We start from the raw sequence: 14,901 nt of genomic DNA, 5'->3' as shown, positions 1-14,901 counted from the left end.
TCACTGAATAAATTAATGAAAATAGCAGAGCTTCCATTTGTAATCCTTGTTCAGATTTTTTTTTTTCCAGAAGCCACATTAAGAGTGTCTAAAAAAGAACGGAGGATTTGAATCAACTAGAGAACTATATAGTAGTATGGTTCAAGTATACACTTGAACATTAACTTTGAAAACACACTACTAAAACAAATAATTTATGATTTATCATCAATGATCAGATATATCAGAGCACGCTAAAACAACTGTTCCAAACAACAACAAATAACAACAACGTGCTTTTCAACTTTGACATTGTATTTTTACATTCTGCTCATTAACTAAATGTCAAGCAGTCAATTAAAAAAAAGTGCCGAAGACAATATTAACGAAATGTTAAAGGTCCTTGAACTTTGTGAGCAACGTAACGTTGAGCTGCCAGTCTTAGTGATAGTTGAACTTGACGAAGTCCCTAAATGTCCTGGTGAGATAGCAGTGATAATCACCAGAATGGAGAGGTACTCAAGAATTTGCCCTCTAACCTCACGAAGTCAGATTTAAGGAAAGTTTTTTGCAAAAAATGTGTGGCAGTGCTCGAATATCGTCTCAGCCCAGAAAAGATAATCGGCGAGTTGTTACATCTAGCAAGGCTGATGCAGACTCTTGTCGGGGCAACTGCGATCAATGGCGATCGATCTGCAACGGCGATCGATCAATTTGCAACGGCGATCAATCTCTTTCTGTAACAATCAGGAGCCCCTCTCACCTCGCTGTTGCTCGATTTGTCCCAAGCAATAGAAATGACGTGCACACTAATCCCGAAACAATGCAGTTCAAAACAGACTGGCAATATCCGCTCGTTTCGATTGAAATTTGAAACCAAAGTTGAGCTTATGAATGCCATAAAAAGTCCCCCAGTCATAGACTATGGGAGGATCAAAGTAACAGAGTATCTAACGTTCCAGGTGAGATGTTTCAAGTGTCAAGCTTACGGGCATATATCCCGCAGCTGCAAAAATGAAGCTTTTTGTACAGCCGGTGACCAGGGTCTTTCAACCTCCAAAACATCTCCATGTGAAAGGCTCAAGGAATGTGTACTGTGCAAATCATAGGATCATCCGTGTTACAGCTTCGAATGACCAGTCGCCCCAAGACTTCCAAGTAAAGTTAAGTCAACATAATGGCTCGATCCTTAAGTCTGTTATCATAGGATATCAATGGCAAAGTGGTTGACAAAGACCTAGTCCTCTCTGAACTTTTAAGTATAAATGAAATAATTTTTCTACAAGAAAGTTTTTTATCTGATGAAAGGAAAAATCTACTCACCATTTCACAGAATTCGAATCTTTTATTTCACCCAGGGAAAATGAATATGTCCCATGGCCGAGCTTCAGGCCGATTACTTATCATTTCACAATTTAACCTCAATCTCCTTGAGTCGAATGACTATTTCATTGCAGCTGAATTTTCCGACCTAACCTGCATAGACGTTTACCTGCCAACTAATTACTGCCCTTCGCAATCAGAGGTTTGTAAATGCTTGCTAAAGGCCAGCGAGTTTTTTGAAAGAGTTTCAAAGCGCCCAAATGCTCGAGTTTTGATCGCAGGATACTTTAATTGTGAATTAGCAGACAGTTCATCGCCAAGAACCCAACTCCTTCTCAATTTTCTCTCCCCCTTCCTACTCAATTACGGCCAAAACAGAAACTTTCACGTTTATTGGTGTCCCGTCAGCGACTTCTAACCTTTATCATTTTATTGCATCTTTTTCCTGTGAAACTGTCGAGGTGTAGTGATGGCTTTTATTATATTTAATATAATAATATTTATTATAATATTTAAGTGATTATTATTATATTTAAGTGATGGCTTTTATTTTATTTAGTGATGTCGAGGTGTAGTGATGGCTTTTATTATATTTAATATAATAATATTTATTATAATATTTAAGTGATTATTATTATATTTAAGTGATGGCTTTTATTTTATTTAGTGATGTCGAGGTGTAGTGATGGCTTTTATTATATTTAATATAATAATATTTATTATAATATTTAAGTGATTATTATTATATTTAAGTGATGGCTTTTATTTTATTTAGTGATGTCGAGGTGTAGTGATGGCTTTTATTATATTTAATATAATAATATTTATTATAATATTTAAGTGATTATTATTATATTTAAGTGATGGCTTTTATTTTATTTAGTGATGTCGAGGTGTAGTGATGGCTTTTATTATATTTAATATAATAATATTTATTATAATATTTAAGTGATTATTATTATATTTAAGTGATGGCTTTTATTTTATTTAGTGATGTCGAGGTGTAGTGATGGCTTTTATTATATTTAATATAATAATATTTATTATAATATTTAAGTGATTATTATTATATTTAAGTGATGGCTTTTATTTTATTTAGTGATGTCGAGGTGTAGTGATGGCTTTTATTATATTTAATATAATAATATTTATTATAATATTTAAGTGATTATTATTATATTTAAGTGATGGCTTTTATTTTATTTAGTGATGTCGAGGTGTAGTGATGGCTTTTATTATATTTAATATAATAATATTTATTATAATATTTAAGTGATTATTATTATATTTAAGTGATGGCTTTTATTTTATTTAGTGATGTCGAGGTGTAGTGATGGCTTTTATTCGTCTAACCTTCCGAAAATAAATGCTTCGTTTAATGCCTCTAAACAACCAGATAAAAATTGGTTTTATATAAAGACTAGAAAAAAGTTAACCGCGAGAGGTTTTGTTTTGAATACGACAGAATATTAAATAAAATAAAGGATCTCTTTCATTTGTTGTGCACGCACTCGGGCCTAAGTGAAAAAGAAATAGCCATTGGACTTACCATCAATCTAGCAGAAATTACACATGCATTAAAGTGTGCTGAAGCTTCGGCTATCCTTTACAAGTGTGTTAGGAAAGGCTCTCGAGTTCAGGAATGGTCTAAAAACTCTTCCGTTATGTCCGCGTGCGAGTCTAAAATTTGGCTGAATATTTGGAAGTATAACGGGACGCCGAAGTCTGGAACTGTTAATGGTTTGCGGCTACATTCTAAACCCTTTTTTTTGCTAAAGTGTTAAGAAAACATAAGGCTGTTCTTATTGAGAAAAACACCCATCAAATTAAAGAAAACCCTTCGAAGCTCTGGAAAAAAGTTGAACGCCCTTGTGAACACATTTGTGCAAATAATATTTCTGATCCTGAGTGGATAAATTATTATAAGCATGAGTTTTCGTCTCCCGATCCTTCTCTTGAAAAAAAATTTGTAAAAGAGTTAAGTGTTAGTCTGAAAAAACACGAACCTTTGTCATTTATAATTAAGCCAAGTCATGTATTGTTTTATTGTAAAAAAAAAAGAAAATAAATTCTGCGGGAGTTGATGGAATTGTTGCCAGACATTTTAATTCTGCAAGTGCTTTCCTTTTTAATCATTTATCTCTACTTTTTCAAATGTCTATTGAAAGAAGATTTGTTGCTTATCAATTTACAGTTTCGTCAAATAACCCCTATCCCAAAAAAAGGCAAAAAGGATTTTACAGCTTGTAATTCGTTCCGACCTATAACAGTATCTTTTACTATTTTTAAATTATTTGAGTCAGTTATTTTGGATTTAATTGTTTCTAAATGTTATGTCCCACAGTTTGTTTACCAAAAAGGCTTTCGACTCTTAATTGTGTTGCGGAGCAACACTACTGCTTTCGTAGTTTTTTTTTTCACCGTGATCAGCGACCTATAGCTCCGAAGTGGTAAGAGTTAAAATTTGAGATTTTTCAGAGGGAAGGGAAACGTGAAACAGAGTAAAAAAGTTCCAGAGAAGTTCCTAAAATTTCTAACAGTTTTCCATAAAAAAAAAATAAACCGTTTTTTTCTTAGAAACTCTGCGTTCGATGTTTGGCGTCAAGTTAAGACGACCCTAGCTTCGGAAATAAACTTGTTAGAAATACAGTTATGCTAAACTCATGTAGAACTTTCATTTGTCTCTTCGAGAACCGGAGCACAAAATTCCGTAGCTCTTACAGATTTCCCGGAAATAATTCCGAAAAAGTCTATCTCGTTCCGATTTTTTTTGGAATTTTCTCAAATTTTCGATTTTGATGCTTCTTATATTTTTATCGAGTAGTGCTATGAAAAGTATGCAAGAAGAAGTGAAGTGTTCTATATACCAAGTTGCTTCGTTCTCTAAGAAATAATTTCCGAAGTTTCGACGTTCTAGAGGTAACTTCTGTTCTGGACCAGCTAGAATTTTTTTTCCAACGCGGTTCGACAGGTCTCGATCTCCTAACAACTGGAGCTTACAATAGTTTCTCCGAAATAAAATTCCTTCTTTGGGTTTTTCTATTTGGAAGTTTTGTCATGCCCTCGGGGCAATTTAAATTTTTTGATGAATTTGGTTTGTTTTATATTTTCCTAGTTTAGACCATCAAAAGTTAAGCAGAAAACTATAAGACGTTATTTCCGTATCTCTTTCAGATTTCCCGGAAATAATTCCCGAAATGTGCGCCTCGAAAAATAATACTTCGAATTAGCGTCAAGTTAAGACGGCACTAGTTTCGGAAGTAAACGTTTTAGAGATAAAATAATTATGAACTCATATAGAACTTTTATTGATGTTTCTCGTTTATTTCTGGACCAGCTAAACATTTTACCAAGCTCAGTTTAGTAGGAGCTCGAAATAAAACCATATCAAAGATGCTTCAAGATAGCAATCGAAGCCGCATTAGAAAAATGTCCTCTGAAGGACATAATGGAGACTGTTGCTCCGCAACTGTGCCCCGTAGGGCACAGTTGCACGTGTTGCTCCGCAACTGTGCCCTAAGGAACAGGGCACAGTTGCTGCAACACTTCCCGTTGCACAGGCAACGGAGGTCTAGTTTTTTCCCATGTTTTACTTGAAGCATATAAAAGAGGGATAAATTTGTGTATAGTAAAATGCCTTTTGCATATGTACCATCAGCTTAAGGCGGAGTTAAAGGGGGGATCTTTTTTCTTATATTTGGAAAGGAGTGTGTCAACGTGGCTTTACCTCAACGTCTTTATTTAAAATTCTGGTTTACATGCCCAAAATTCTGCTAATTTTAGTTGTATTTATCGTGGATTTAATTTGTCATTAATGACTTTTGCAGTTGACGTTTTGAATTTAAAACATACTTTTAATGAAAAATACTTTAGTGAAAAAAATTTGAAAGAAACTTTGAATTTATCCCTTGAAAATGTGAAGGAATAAACTAAGAATTGCTCATGCTTCAAGTGTATCGAATATTAAACACTTCGATAAATTAAATATTGCAAAAATTTATAATAGCCTAGCTGTACCTCATCTCCTTTCTCTTTGTCCGGGTTGGCAGATTTTTAGTGAGCCTCGGAAACTATCTATTCTTAAGATATTTTGTGTTTATGCTAAATTCCTTCTCAGTTACCCTCCTTGAACTAGAAATAGTTACTTAATGAATAAATTCAACCTAGTTTCGCCTATATGTGTTCTTGATAAAAGGCTACATGATTTTCGTTCTTCTATGTCAATAGTATCTCATCCTTGGTCTGCATTATTTATTTGATTATCTGTTGGTGTTTATCTGCATTTATGTATAGCCTTTTTTATTGCTCTATCTTAAGGGGTTGTCGCCATTTTTTTTTTAAGATGGGTTATAAATAATTTGAATTGTTTAAAGGCATAAAACGGTATAGAAAGTACCCAAATTATAGCAGTAGCTAGCAACCGAGCAAGAGACGATCACGTCCGATAGTATAAAAAAAAAAAAAAAAAAAAAAAAAAAAAAAAAAAAAAAAAAAATCATAACTCCTAAAACTAGTGTCAGATAAAAAAAAAAGTTTTAGAATCAAACAGAATAGAACGTACCTTTTTAATGGCAGAGTATACATCCGCTTTTTGTCTTGGCATGCAAAACATCATCAGATCTGGGCCCATTGGAGACCGTAAACCTATCTCGTTGATAAAAGACCCTGGTCTATCATCGTTAATAGGGAAAAATTTGGGTTCCCCAATGCGGAATCCATTTCCAGGTCCTACTCGCAAGATATCTGCAAAGAGTTTATGCTTTTAGTCATAAAACGATTCTTTTTTTTCTCACGAAACTACATGCAATACAGCAGATCATAAGCGCTAATAAAGGGAACTTGCGGGAATGCCATTCCTGGAAAATCTGTGTTGAATCCTTTAAAAGATGGCTCAACCGACACACTTCAAGGAAAAACACGTAAGTCAATATTTGACTAATGACCCGAGACGTCCCTGGGTGTGACTAGAAATTTTTAGCAGCGTGGCATATCTTTTCGCAATCGAAGAGTATAAACGGCAGAAACCTTCAGACAATGCCGTCTAATGACTGGGTCAGACTTCGCGTTTATAAAATATAAAGTAAATAATACAAATAATATAATGTATGTATTAGCATTAAAATAAATAATAATAATAAAGGTATTGCTTTATATTCCTGACAGTTAGGCCTACCTGTTGCCTCTAGCAGAAGACCGAGAGGCATACAGACGGCATATTCATACTATTACGATGAAGGAGGCCCCTTCATCGTCAAGACAGGCGGAACTACGGTAATTAGTCAATAAATACCTACATTCCTTATTAATCACATTGTTTAGCATGATAATACTTCTTTGAACTTCTATAAATAATGCTTTTAAGGAATCAGGCCATATTTTGGGTTAAAAAGAATGACCTGACCAGACCTTGTTGTTAAAAATAATAAATGATAAGTGTAGAGCCTAGAAATATTTTCAGTAACAAATTTCACAGATTATGAATAGGCAGTTGCTTCAATCAACAAAACCGTCAATGAAAGCGTTGTCGGTATAGAAACTAGTGCTGTTGCTTTACAACCAAAACCACTTTCTCTTGTCCTATTTAAGACATTCAAAATACAGTATTCTCTCTCAACCTCTGCTGTGGTTCCTAGAACAATATCTAATACAATAGTCTAAAGAGAGAAAAAAACTCGAGCTTTTGACCTCTGACTTGGTAGGATAAAATTTGCCTTGTTTTCTACCTTCCAGCAACTGAAACATTGATTCGACGTCTTTTGAACCAGAACAATTGCTCTCTAAGATCCGTGCCCTTTTTTTGGGTTTTCTTGGTTAGGCTCAACCATTTTCGTAATATTTTCGCAGTATGATATAATAATATAATATAATAGTTAATATAATAATAATATTAAAACTCGGCTATATAATAAATATAATATAATAATTAAAGAAAGAAAAAAACAATTTAAAAAACGATATAAACCAAAAAACAGTATAATATAATAATTGTATTTTCGCAACTATCTGTAGTATATATAGTGTAAAGGCTGGAGCTCCTCAGGGAAGCATCCTTTTGTTCCAGCAATGGCTCTCTAAGATCTTTGCCCTTTTTTTGCTTTCTATCTTAGAGGGTTAGGCTCCATTATTTTTTTTTTTCTATTTATAGATTACTGTGTTAGATGTTCCAAGGATCACAGCAGACATTAGAAGAAAAGATGGACAATTTTGCAAAACACACTGACGCGCCACAACAAAACAAAATTAAAGAAACAAAGACCGATAATGGAGTTTGTTTCAAGGACAACAAAAATAATAGACAAACAAGAGCTAAGAGCTCATATGGCACTTGTGACGAGGCGAGAAGAGCTAAGAGCCAAGAGATCATATGGTATGAGCTCAAACAAAATTCTATGGGTCAATAGATTGATTTAAAAAGGAAAATAAGAAGCTTAATGCCGGTCAGGATTTAAAATAAGAGCTCTGAGTCACGATGTCCTTCTAAATATCAAAATTCATTAAGATCCGATCACCCACTCGTAAGTTATAAATACCTAATTTGTTCTAATTTTCCCCCTCCCTTTAGCCCCCCAGATGGTCGAATCTGGGAAAACGACTTTATCAAGTCAAATTGTGCAGCTCCCTGACACGCCTATCAATTTTAATCGTCCTAGCACGTCCAGAAGCACCAAACTCGCCAAATCACTTAACTCCTCCCCCCAACTCCCCCAAAGAGAGCGAATCCAGTACGATTCTGTCAATCACGTATCAAGGACATTTGTTTATTCTATCCACCAAGCTTCATCCCGATTCCTACACTCCAAGTGTTTTCCAAGATTTCCCCCTCCAACTCCCCCCAATGTCAAACGATCTGGTCGGAATTTGAAATAAGGGCTCTGAGACATGAATTCTTTCTAAAAATCAAATTTCATTAAGATCCGATCATCTATTCGTAAGATAAAAATACCACAATTTTCACGTTTTCAAGAATTCCAGTTTCCCCCTCCAACTCCCCCCAACGTCACAGGATCTGGTCGGAATTTAAAATAAGAACTTTAAAGCACAAGATCCTTCTAAATATCGAATTTCATTAAAATCTGGTCACCCTTTCGTAAGTTACAAATACCTCAATTTTCAAAATTACCCCTCCCCTCCTACAATGCCACCAAAGAGAGCAGATCCGGTCCGGTTATGACAGTCACATATCTTAAACAGGTTTTTAATCTTCCCATCCAGTTTCATCCTGATCTCACCGCTTTAAGTATTTTCTAAGATTTCCGGTCCCCCCCCCCCCAATTACGCTTGATCCGGTTGAGATTTAAAATAAGAGATCTGAGTTACGAGGTCCTTCTAAATATGAAGTTTCATGAAGATCCGATCACTCCTTCGTAAGTTAAAAATACGTCATTTTTTCTTATTTTTCAGAATTATCCCCACCCCCAATAGATCGGATCCGTTCCAATTATGTTAATCACGTATGTACGACTTCTACTTATTTTTCCCACCAAGTTTCATCCCGATCCCTCCAATCTAAGCGTTTTCCATGAGTTTAGGTTCTCCCACCCCAAACTTCCCCCAACGTCACCAGATCCAATCAGGATTTAAAATAAGAGCTTTGAGACACGATATCCTTCTAAGTATCAAATTTCATTGAGGTCCGATAACCCATTCGTAAGTAAAATTACCTCATTTTTTCTAATTTTTCAGAATTATCCCTCCCCCGACTACCCCGAAGAGAGCGGATCCGTTCCGGTTATGCCAATCATGTACCTAGGACTCGTGATTATTTTTCCACCAAGTTTCATCCCGATCCCTCCACTCTAAGTGTTTTTCAAGTGTTTTTCTGGTCGGGTTTAAAATAAGAGCTCTGAGCCACGATATCCTTCTAAATATCGAATTTCATTGAGATCCGATCACCTGTTCCTAAGTTAAAAATGCCTCATTTTTTCTAATTTTTCAGAAATACCCCCCCCCCCCCCCAACTATCCCAAAGAGAGCGGATCCATCCGTTTATGTCAATCATGTATCTAGCACTTGTGTTTATTTTTCCCACCAAGTTTCATCCCGATCCTAAGTGTTTTCCAAGTTTTAGGTTTCCCCCTCCCAACTCCCCCCCATTTTCCCCAGATCCGGTCAAACTTTAAAATAAGAGCTCTAAGACACGATATCCTTCTACACATCAAATTTCATTGAGATCCGATCACCCGTTCGTAAGTTAAAAATACCTCATTTTTTCTAATTTTTCAGAATTACCCCCCCCCCCCCAACTACCCCAAAGAGAGCGGATCCGTTCCGATTATGTCAATCATGTATCTGGGACTTGTGCATGTTTTCTCGATCAAGTTTCATCCCGATCCCTCCACTCTAAGTGTTTTCCGAGATTTTAGGTTTCCCCCCTCCAACTCCCCCCAATGTCATCAGATCCGGTCGGGATTTAAAATAAGAGCTCTGAAACACAATATCATTCCAAACATCAAATTTCATTAAGATCCCATCACCCATTCATAAGTTAAAAATACTTCATTTTTTCGATTGATTACGAATTAACCGGCCCCCCCCCCCCACCCCTAGATGGTCAAATTGGGAAAACGACAATTTCTAATTTAAGCTGGTCCCGTCCCTGATACGCCTGCCAAATTTCATCGTCCTAGCTTACCTGGAAGTGCCTAAAGTAGCAAAACCGGGACCGACAGACCGACAGAATTGGCGATTGCTATATGTCACTTGGTTAATACCAAGTGCCATAAAAAGCGAATATTAGACGAAAAGCAAAAAAAATAGTAAAAAGACTATTCAATAAAAACAAAAAAATAGACTAAAAAGGTGGACAAACACCTCCCTTCTTCAGCACTATAGCAAAATTTTGAAAAATACAAGATCGGATCAGAAAATTGGCTTTCAGAACTCAACTCTGATTCTCCGTTCCATAAATTATGTTTTCTTACTGAATGGAAAGTTACAATCTTCCTAAATCTAGAATATAAAAATGAATTGGAGATCATAGGCAAAACCGTTTGGCTAAAAGAATGTTTTTTTTTTCAACATGAGGAATAGTCAATGTTCGAAGCGTTTTTTGTACTTGAGAAACGTTCGTTAAACATCAAATAGCTTGGAAAACAGCGGAATAAATCGGGAAATATCAAACAAGAAAAGAACTAGGAAGTCGGGAGAAACTGACCTTTTTTCTTTTTATAAAGATATTGCTTGGACTAATTCAATGAGCGCTATATGCCGAGTTAAAAAAAGAAAATAATCATTCTGATAAAAAAAAAAAATGAACAGGTTTTGTTCAAAATACAGACAAATCTGTTTTTATCAATATTAATGCTACAGCGGTGCCTGGGGACAGGATGGAAACAGGATATTCCCTTATCATTTTGAAGCGTAGAAAGGGTGCTAGGACTTTTAGCTTCCCATCAAATCAACTCCTTCCTAGATTTCTATGAATAAAGACACTACGCAGGGCAACAAGAAATAAAATAACAAGATCTAAGAGCTCATATGGCACTTGTGACGAGGTCGGAAGAGCCAAGAGCTCAAGCAAAATTCTAAGAATCAATAGATTGTTTTAAAAGGAAAATTAGAGACATAATGCCAGTCAGGATTTAAAATAAGAGCTCCGAGTCACGAGGTCCTTCTACATTTTAAAATTCATTAAGATACGATCACCCACTCGTAAGTTAAAAATACCTCGATTTTTCTAATTTTTTCACTCCCTTCAGTCCCCCAGATGGTCGAATCGGGGACAACGACTTTATCAAGTCAATTTTTGCAGTTCCCTGACACGCCTACCAATTTTCATCGTCCTAGCATGTCCAGAATATCCGTTTTTCCGTCTTCCCCCTAGGCACCCCTGTAGCATTAATATTGTTAAAAACAGATTTGTCTGTATTTTGAACAAAACCTGTTAATTTTTTGTGCCTTGTTTTCTGGTACCTTGTTTTCTATATTTAAGGGGCTACTACATTTTTATTCCCTCCTAATCCTCAAAATACATGGTGCATTACATTTCCACCCCAGACAAGGTAACACATTGCTTTTTTTTTGTGGGAGGTGTCAAATAAATAGTTAAGAACATTTAGGCCAACATTTTTTTTCATAAGGTTGTTATTTGGTCCAACCTTGGGGGAGGTGGGCAGATCTTGTAGAGTCTCTAACTGGAAACATCACTTTTAGTTCACTAGAGTGACTATGTTTAGTATTAGCTCTGAGTTAATGAAGTTGTTCAGCGTAGAAGACATTTCCATTGGTTAGTTTTTCTTAAAAATTTAAATTCGGACGGGCTAATTTGACCTTGTTTCTATAAATAAACTGCAACGCAAATGTTCAAAAAAAATTGTCAAGCCTTTTAATCAACATCAAATCTCAGATCAAAAGTCCGTCCAACCGTCTAGAATAGATTTACACTTACTTGACACAAATTCCCGTACTTCACCCTCCACGTTTCGTGGATAGATGACCAACCACTTGTTCAGAACTGGGGCACTGATAAATTTTTTATTGCGCATTCCACGGGACCAGTCTGCTTCATGTAGGGCGTAGTCACACGTCTCACCACCTAAAACAATTTTCTCTGCTCCCAGCGTCCGGCCCTAGAATAATTAGAAGAAAAAAAAAAACATTGAATGGCGCACACTAGATGACTTTGATTTCAATTTCAGAACTTAAGACTTCAAACACCTCAACAACTCTGAAATAGATGTTCCATTCTTGCTATTTCTCAGTTTTAAGAAAGAAATGTGAACTTAAAATTATTGAAAATGTGTCGAAACGTTATGTCAAAGGAGCTCCAGTGTTGAGACATCTCGAAAGATCTTGGATAATAAATACAAAATGAGAATTTTTTTATGATTTTTTTTTTCCGAACGCAGCTTCTTGAGTTATTCCGTTTCATTTTATATAAAAAAACTGTTTTAAATACTTGTCATAAATATATTTTCAATTTAAAAAATATATGTATGTGACAATATATTATATATTATGTTTATGTAAATAATTAGATTTATTTTATGCAATACATTTCCATAAAATATTTCCAATTTTAGGAAATAACCTATTTTATACAAAAATATTCAAGAAACGACTCAGTTTTACAAATTAGCAATTAGCAAATTAGCAGTTTTACAAATTAGCAGTTATGGGGACAAAGACAAATTTACGCCTTAAGCTAAAATATTTTCTAACACAATTTGTTTTTGTTTTTTTTATTAAATTAGACCTCATTATCATTCAGCTTTAAAATTAAAAGCTTTATTAATTAAAAAATTAATTTTTGATCCTTTGTAAATTACAAGAATTTTATAAACTTAGTATCATTATGAATATGTCATAGATAAAGGTCACATCCAGCCTTTTCAAGCACGACAATATAAATATCACCTTTCCAAAAAATAACGGATGCACCTCCAGCTCAGACTCTGTATATGATAACTTTTAATTTGTAGCAAATTGAATCCACATTTTAACTATACACTATGATTTAACAATTTTATCTTAATTGACGAAAAGCAACTCATAAAATCTTAGTAAAATTATTTTTGCTCACCCGTAAATTACGAGTATATGTGAAACACTGGCATTAGGGGTATAACAAAAATCGATAAAAAATATTTTGCTACGTAAAGAAATGTCGACTATTTTATATAATAAATATAAATCCTTTATTTATTCAGCCACCGTGACTCACCCTTGACTCAGTTTTGTTATGAGCTAGCTTTTTGTTTTACGACTCAGTTTTTAAAAGGCCTTATCTGGATAAGTCAGCTTTTATTTATATTTTCTCAAAGTCCAAATCTGTGTCCAACGTCATATTCCTGTCAGCTAAGCATAACAAGTTACTTAAATAAAAAAAAGTTTTTTTTAACTGAAAGTAAGGAGCGACATTAAAACTAAAACGAACAGAAATTACTCCGTATATGAAAGGGGCTGTTCCCTCCTAAACACCCCGCTCCATCCGCTAAAGTTTGACTCTTTCTCTCAACTCTACTTTTTAAGACAGTAAAACACTTTAGCGTAAAGAGCGGGGCGAACAGTCACCAGAGGTTAAAGAGGAAATAGTCCCTTTCATATACAGAGTAATTTCTATTCGTTTTAAGTTTTTATGTCGCTCCTTACTTTCAGTAAAAAAAAACTAGTTTTTTTTTTATTTCTGAACGTTTTAGAATTAATACATGTTTTGATTTTGGCTCTCCGCAGAGGAATAATTAAAACGAAATTTGCAAATTAAATCATTTTTTTGGCTAAATGGCTTTCTCATAGTTTTGATCGGACGATTTTGGGGAACGTTTTTTTTTTTTTGCAATTGCTTCCTTAGTGTTGTAACCAGGTTTCTTGGGATTATTTCTAAAAATATTCAGACAATATTGTTTTACCAAAACAAAATGGCAATTACAAATTTTTTATTGAAGTCGAAAAAGAACTTGAAGATTCGTCAGTGGATTCCCAGTTCAAAGGATCCCCCCCCCTCTCAAAGTCTAATAATTATCATCATACTAAGTAATTTTCCTTCAACTGAAACCGAGTTAATGCCTCTATAATTAGCATATTAACGATTATCACCTTTCTTACAGAGGGTTTTAATTAACATTTTCCTGACTACCAAATGTATGATATATGATTCTGACTACAAAATGTGGTAATGAAACGAAAAGAGTTTCAACTTATCTCAACGTATTTGCTATCAATTAGATAATAAATTACCTTGAATTGAATCGGGACATCAGCTAGCTTCAAGCCCCAAGGTTCAAATTCAGCGTTAGCCTGGCATATAGACCTGAAGCGCTGAGAGAATTTCATCATAGATTCAAACCTTCGTTGAGGCGTAACTCGAGTGAAGTTCCCGACATCTTTCATTAGACCAAAATTGGCCCTCATTTCGTCAGTGAGTCCTGTTAGGAAGCTTAATTCTGGTATTAACCTTGCAGGATCTCGCTGCCCACGACGGAGATCCGTCTTCTTTGGGTTTGACACTAATAGTGGCTGGTTTAGATCCCGTATAGTGATCTGATATTTATCTTTATAATATTCAGCCAATGTTACCTGAAAAAATTAACGAAATAATTAATAGAAATATAGAAATAATTGTATATATATATACATATAAATAAATAACGTTTTTTTTTTTGTTTTACAAACCCGAGAGATAAATTACATAGTTAACATTTGGATATAGTCATTGCTTAATTTGGCAACTCAAATTTAAATAAGGTAAAAAAAAATAATAATACAATACTCAAAATAATAGTAATAATAACGCAGGTAATAAAAGTATAATAAAATAGCAAAAATAATGCTTATAAAATAATTTACGTTATTTTTTTTTAATAAACCCACAAGATCAGTTGTTTAATTAGCAATTGGAATTTTCAAACCACTCGATACATCCGTGTTCAATTAATTTTTAGGATAATGAAATGCTTAGGGCAGCAGCCATATTCGTTGTCTTGCTGAATGAACGGTGCAAATAAATAAGCAAGAATTATAATTTTGACAATTTTGTAAAAATTCAGACATCAACAATCTTCTGAATCCCATAAAGACAGCTACACCCTCCAAGGAAAACTAAACAGCTACATGCGCCATAAAAACTACCTTGAATATAAGCAATGCAATTCAAACTTATAC

The 14,901-nt window shown here is 34.6% G+C and overlaps 1 protein-coding gene across 1 annotated transcript in view; it reads right to left on the bottom strand.

Moving 5' to 3' along the window:
- Positions 1-14,901, bottom strand: part of LOC136030494 (piwi-like protein Siwi) — a 71,944-nt gene that overhangs the window by 18,508 nt on the left and 38,535 nt on the right. The window contains exons 8-10 of the mRNA XM_065709517.1: positions 13,978-14,316; positions 11,690-11,870; positions 5,864-6,045 (exon numbers count right to left, since the gene is read on the bottom strand). Coding sequence (XP_065565589.1) covers positions 5,864-6,045; positions 11,690-11,870; positions 13,978-14,316 — 702 coding nt within the window. The remainder of the gene's footprint in view (positions 1-5,863; positions 6,046-11,689; positions 11,871-13,977; positions 14,317-14,901) is intronic.

Source organism: Artemia franciscana, chromosome 8, assembly GCF_032884065.1.
Source record: "Artemia franciscana chromosome 8, ASM3288406v1, whole genome shotgun sequence".
NCBI lineage: Eukaryota > Metazoa > Arthropoda > Branchiopoda > Anostraca > Artemiidae > Artemia > Artemia franciscana.
The sequence above is the reverse complement of the archived record's forward strand: the minus strand, read 5'-3'. Positions and strand labels throughout refer to the sequence as shown.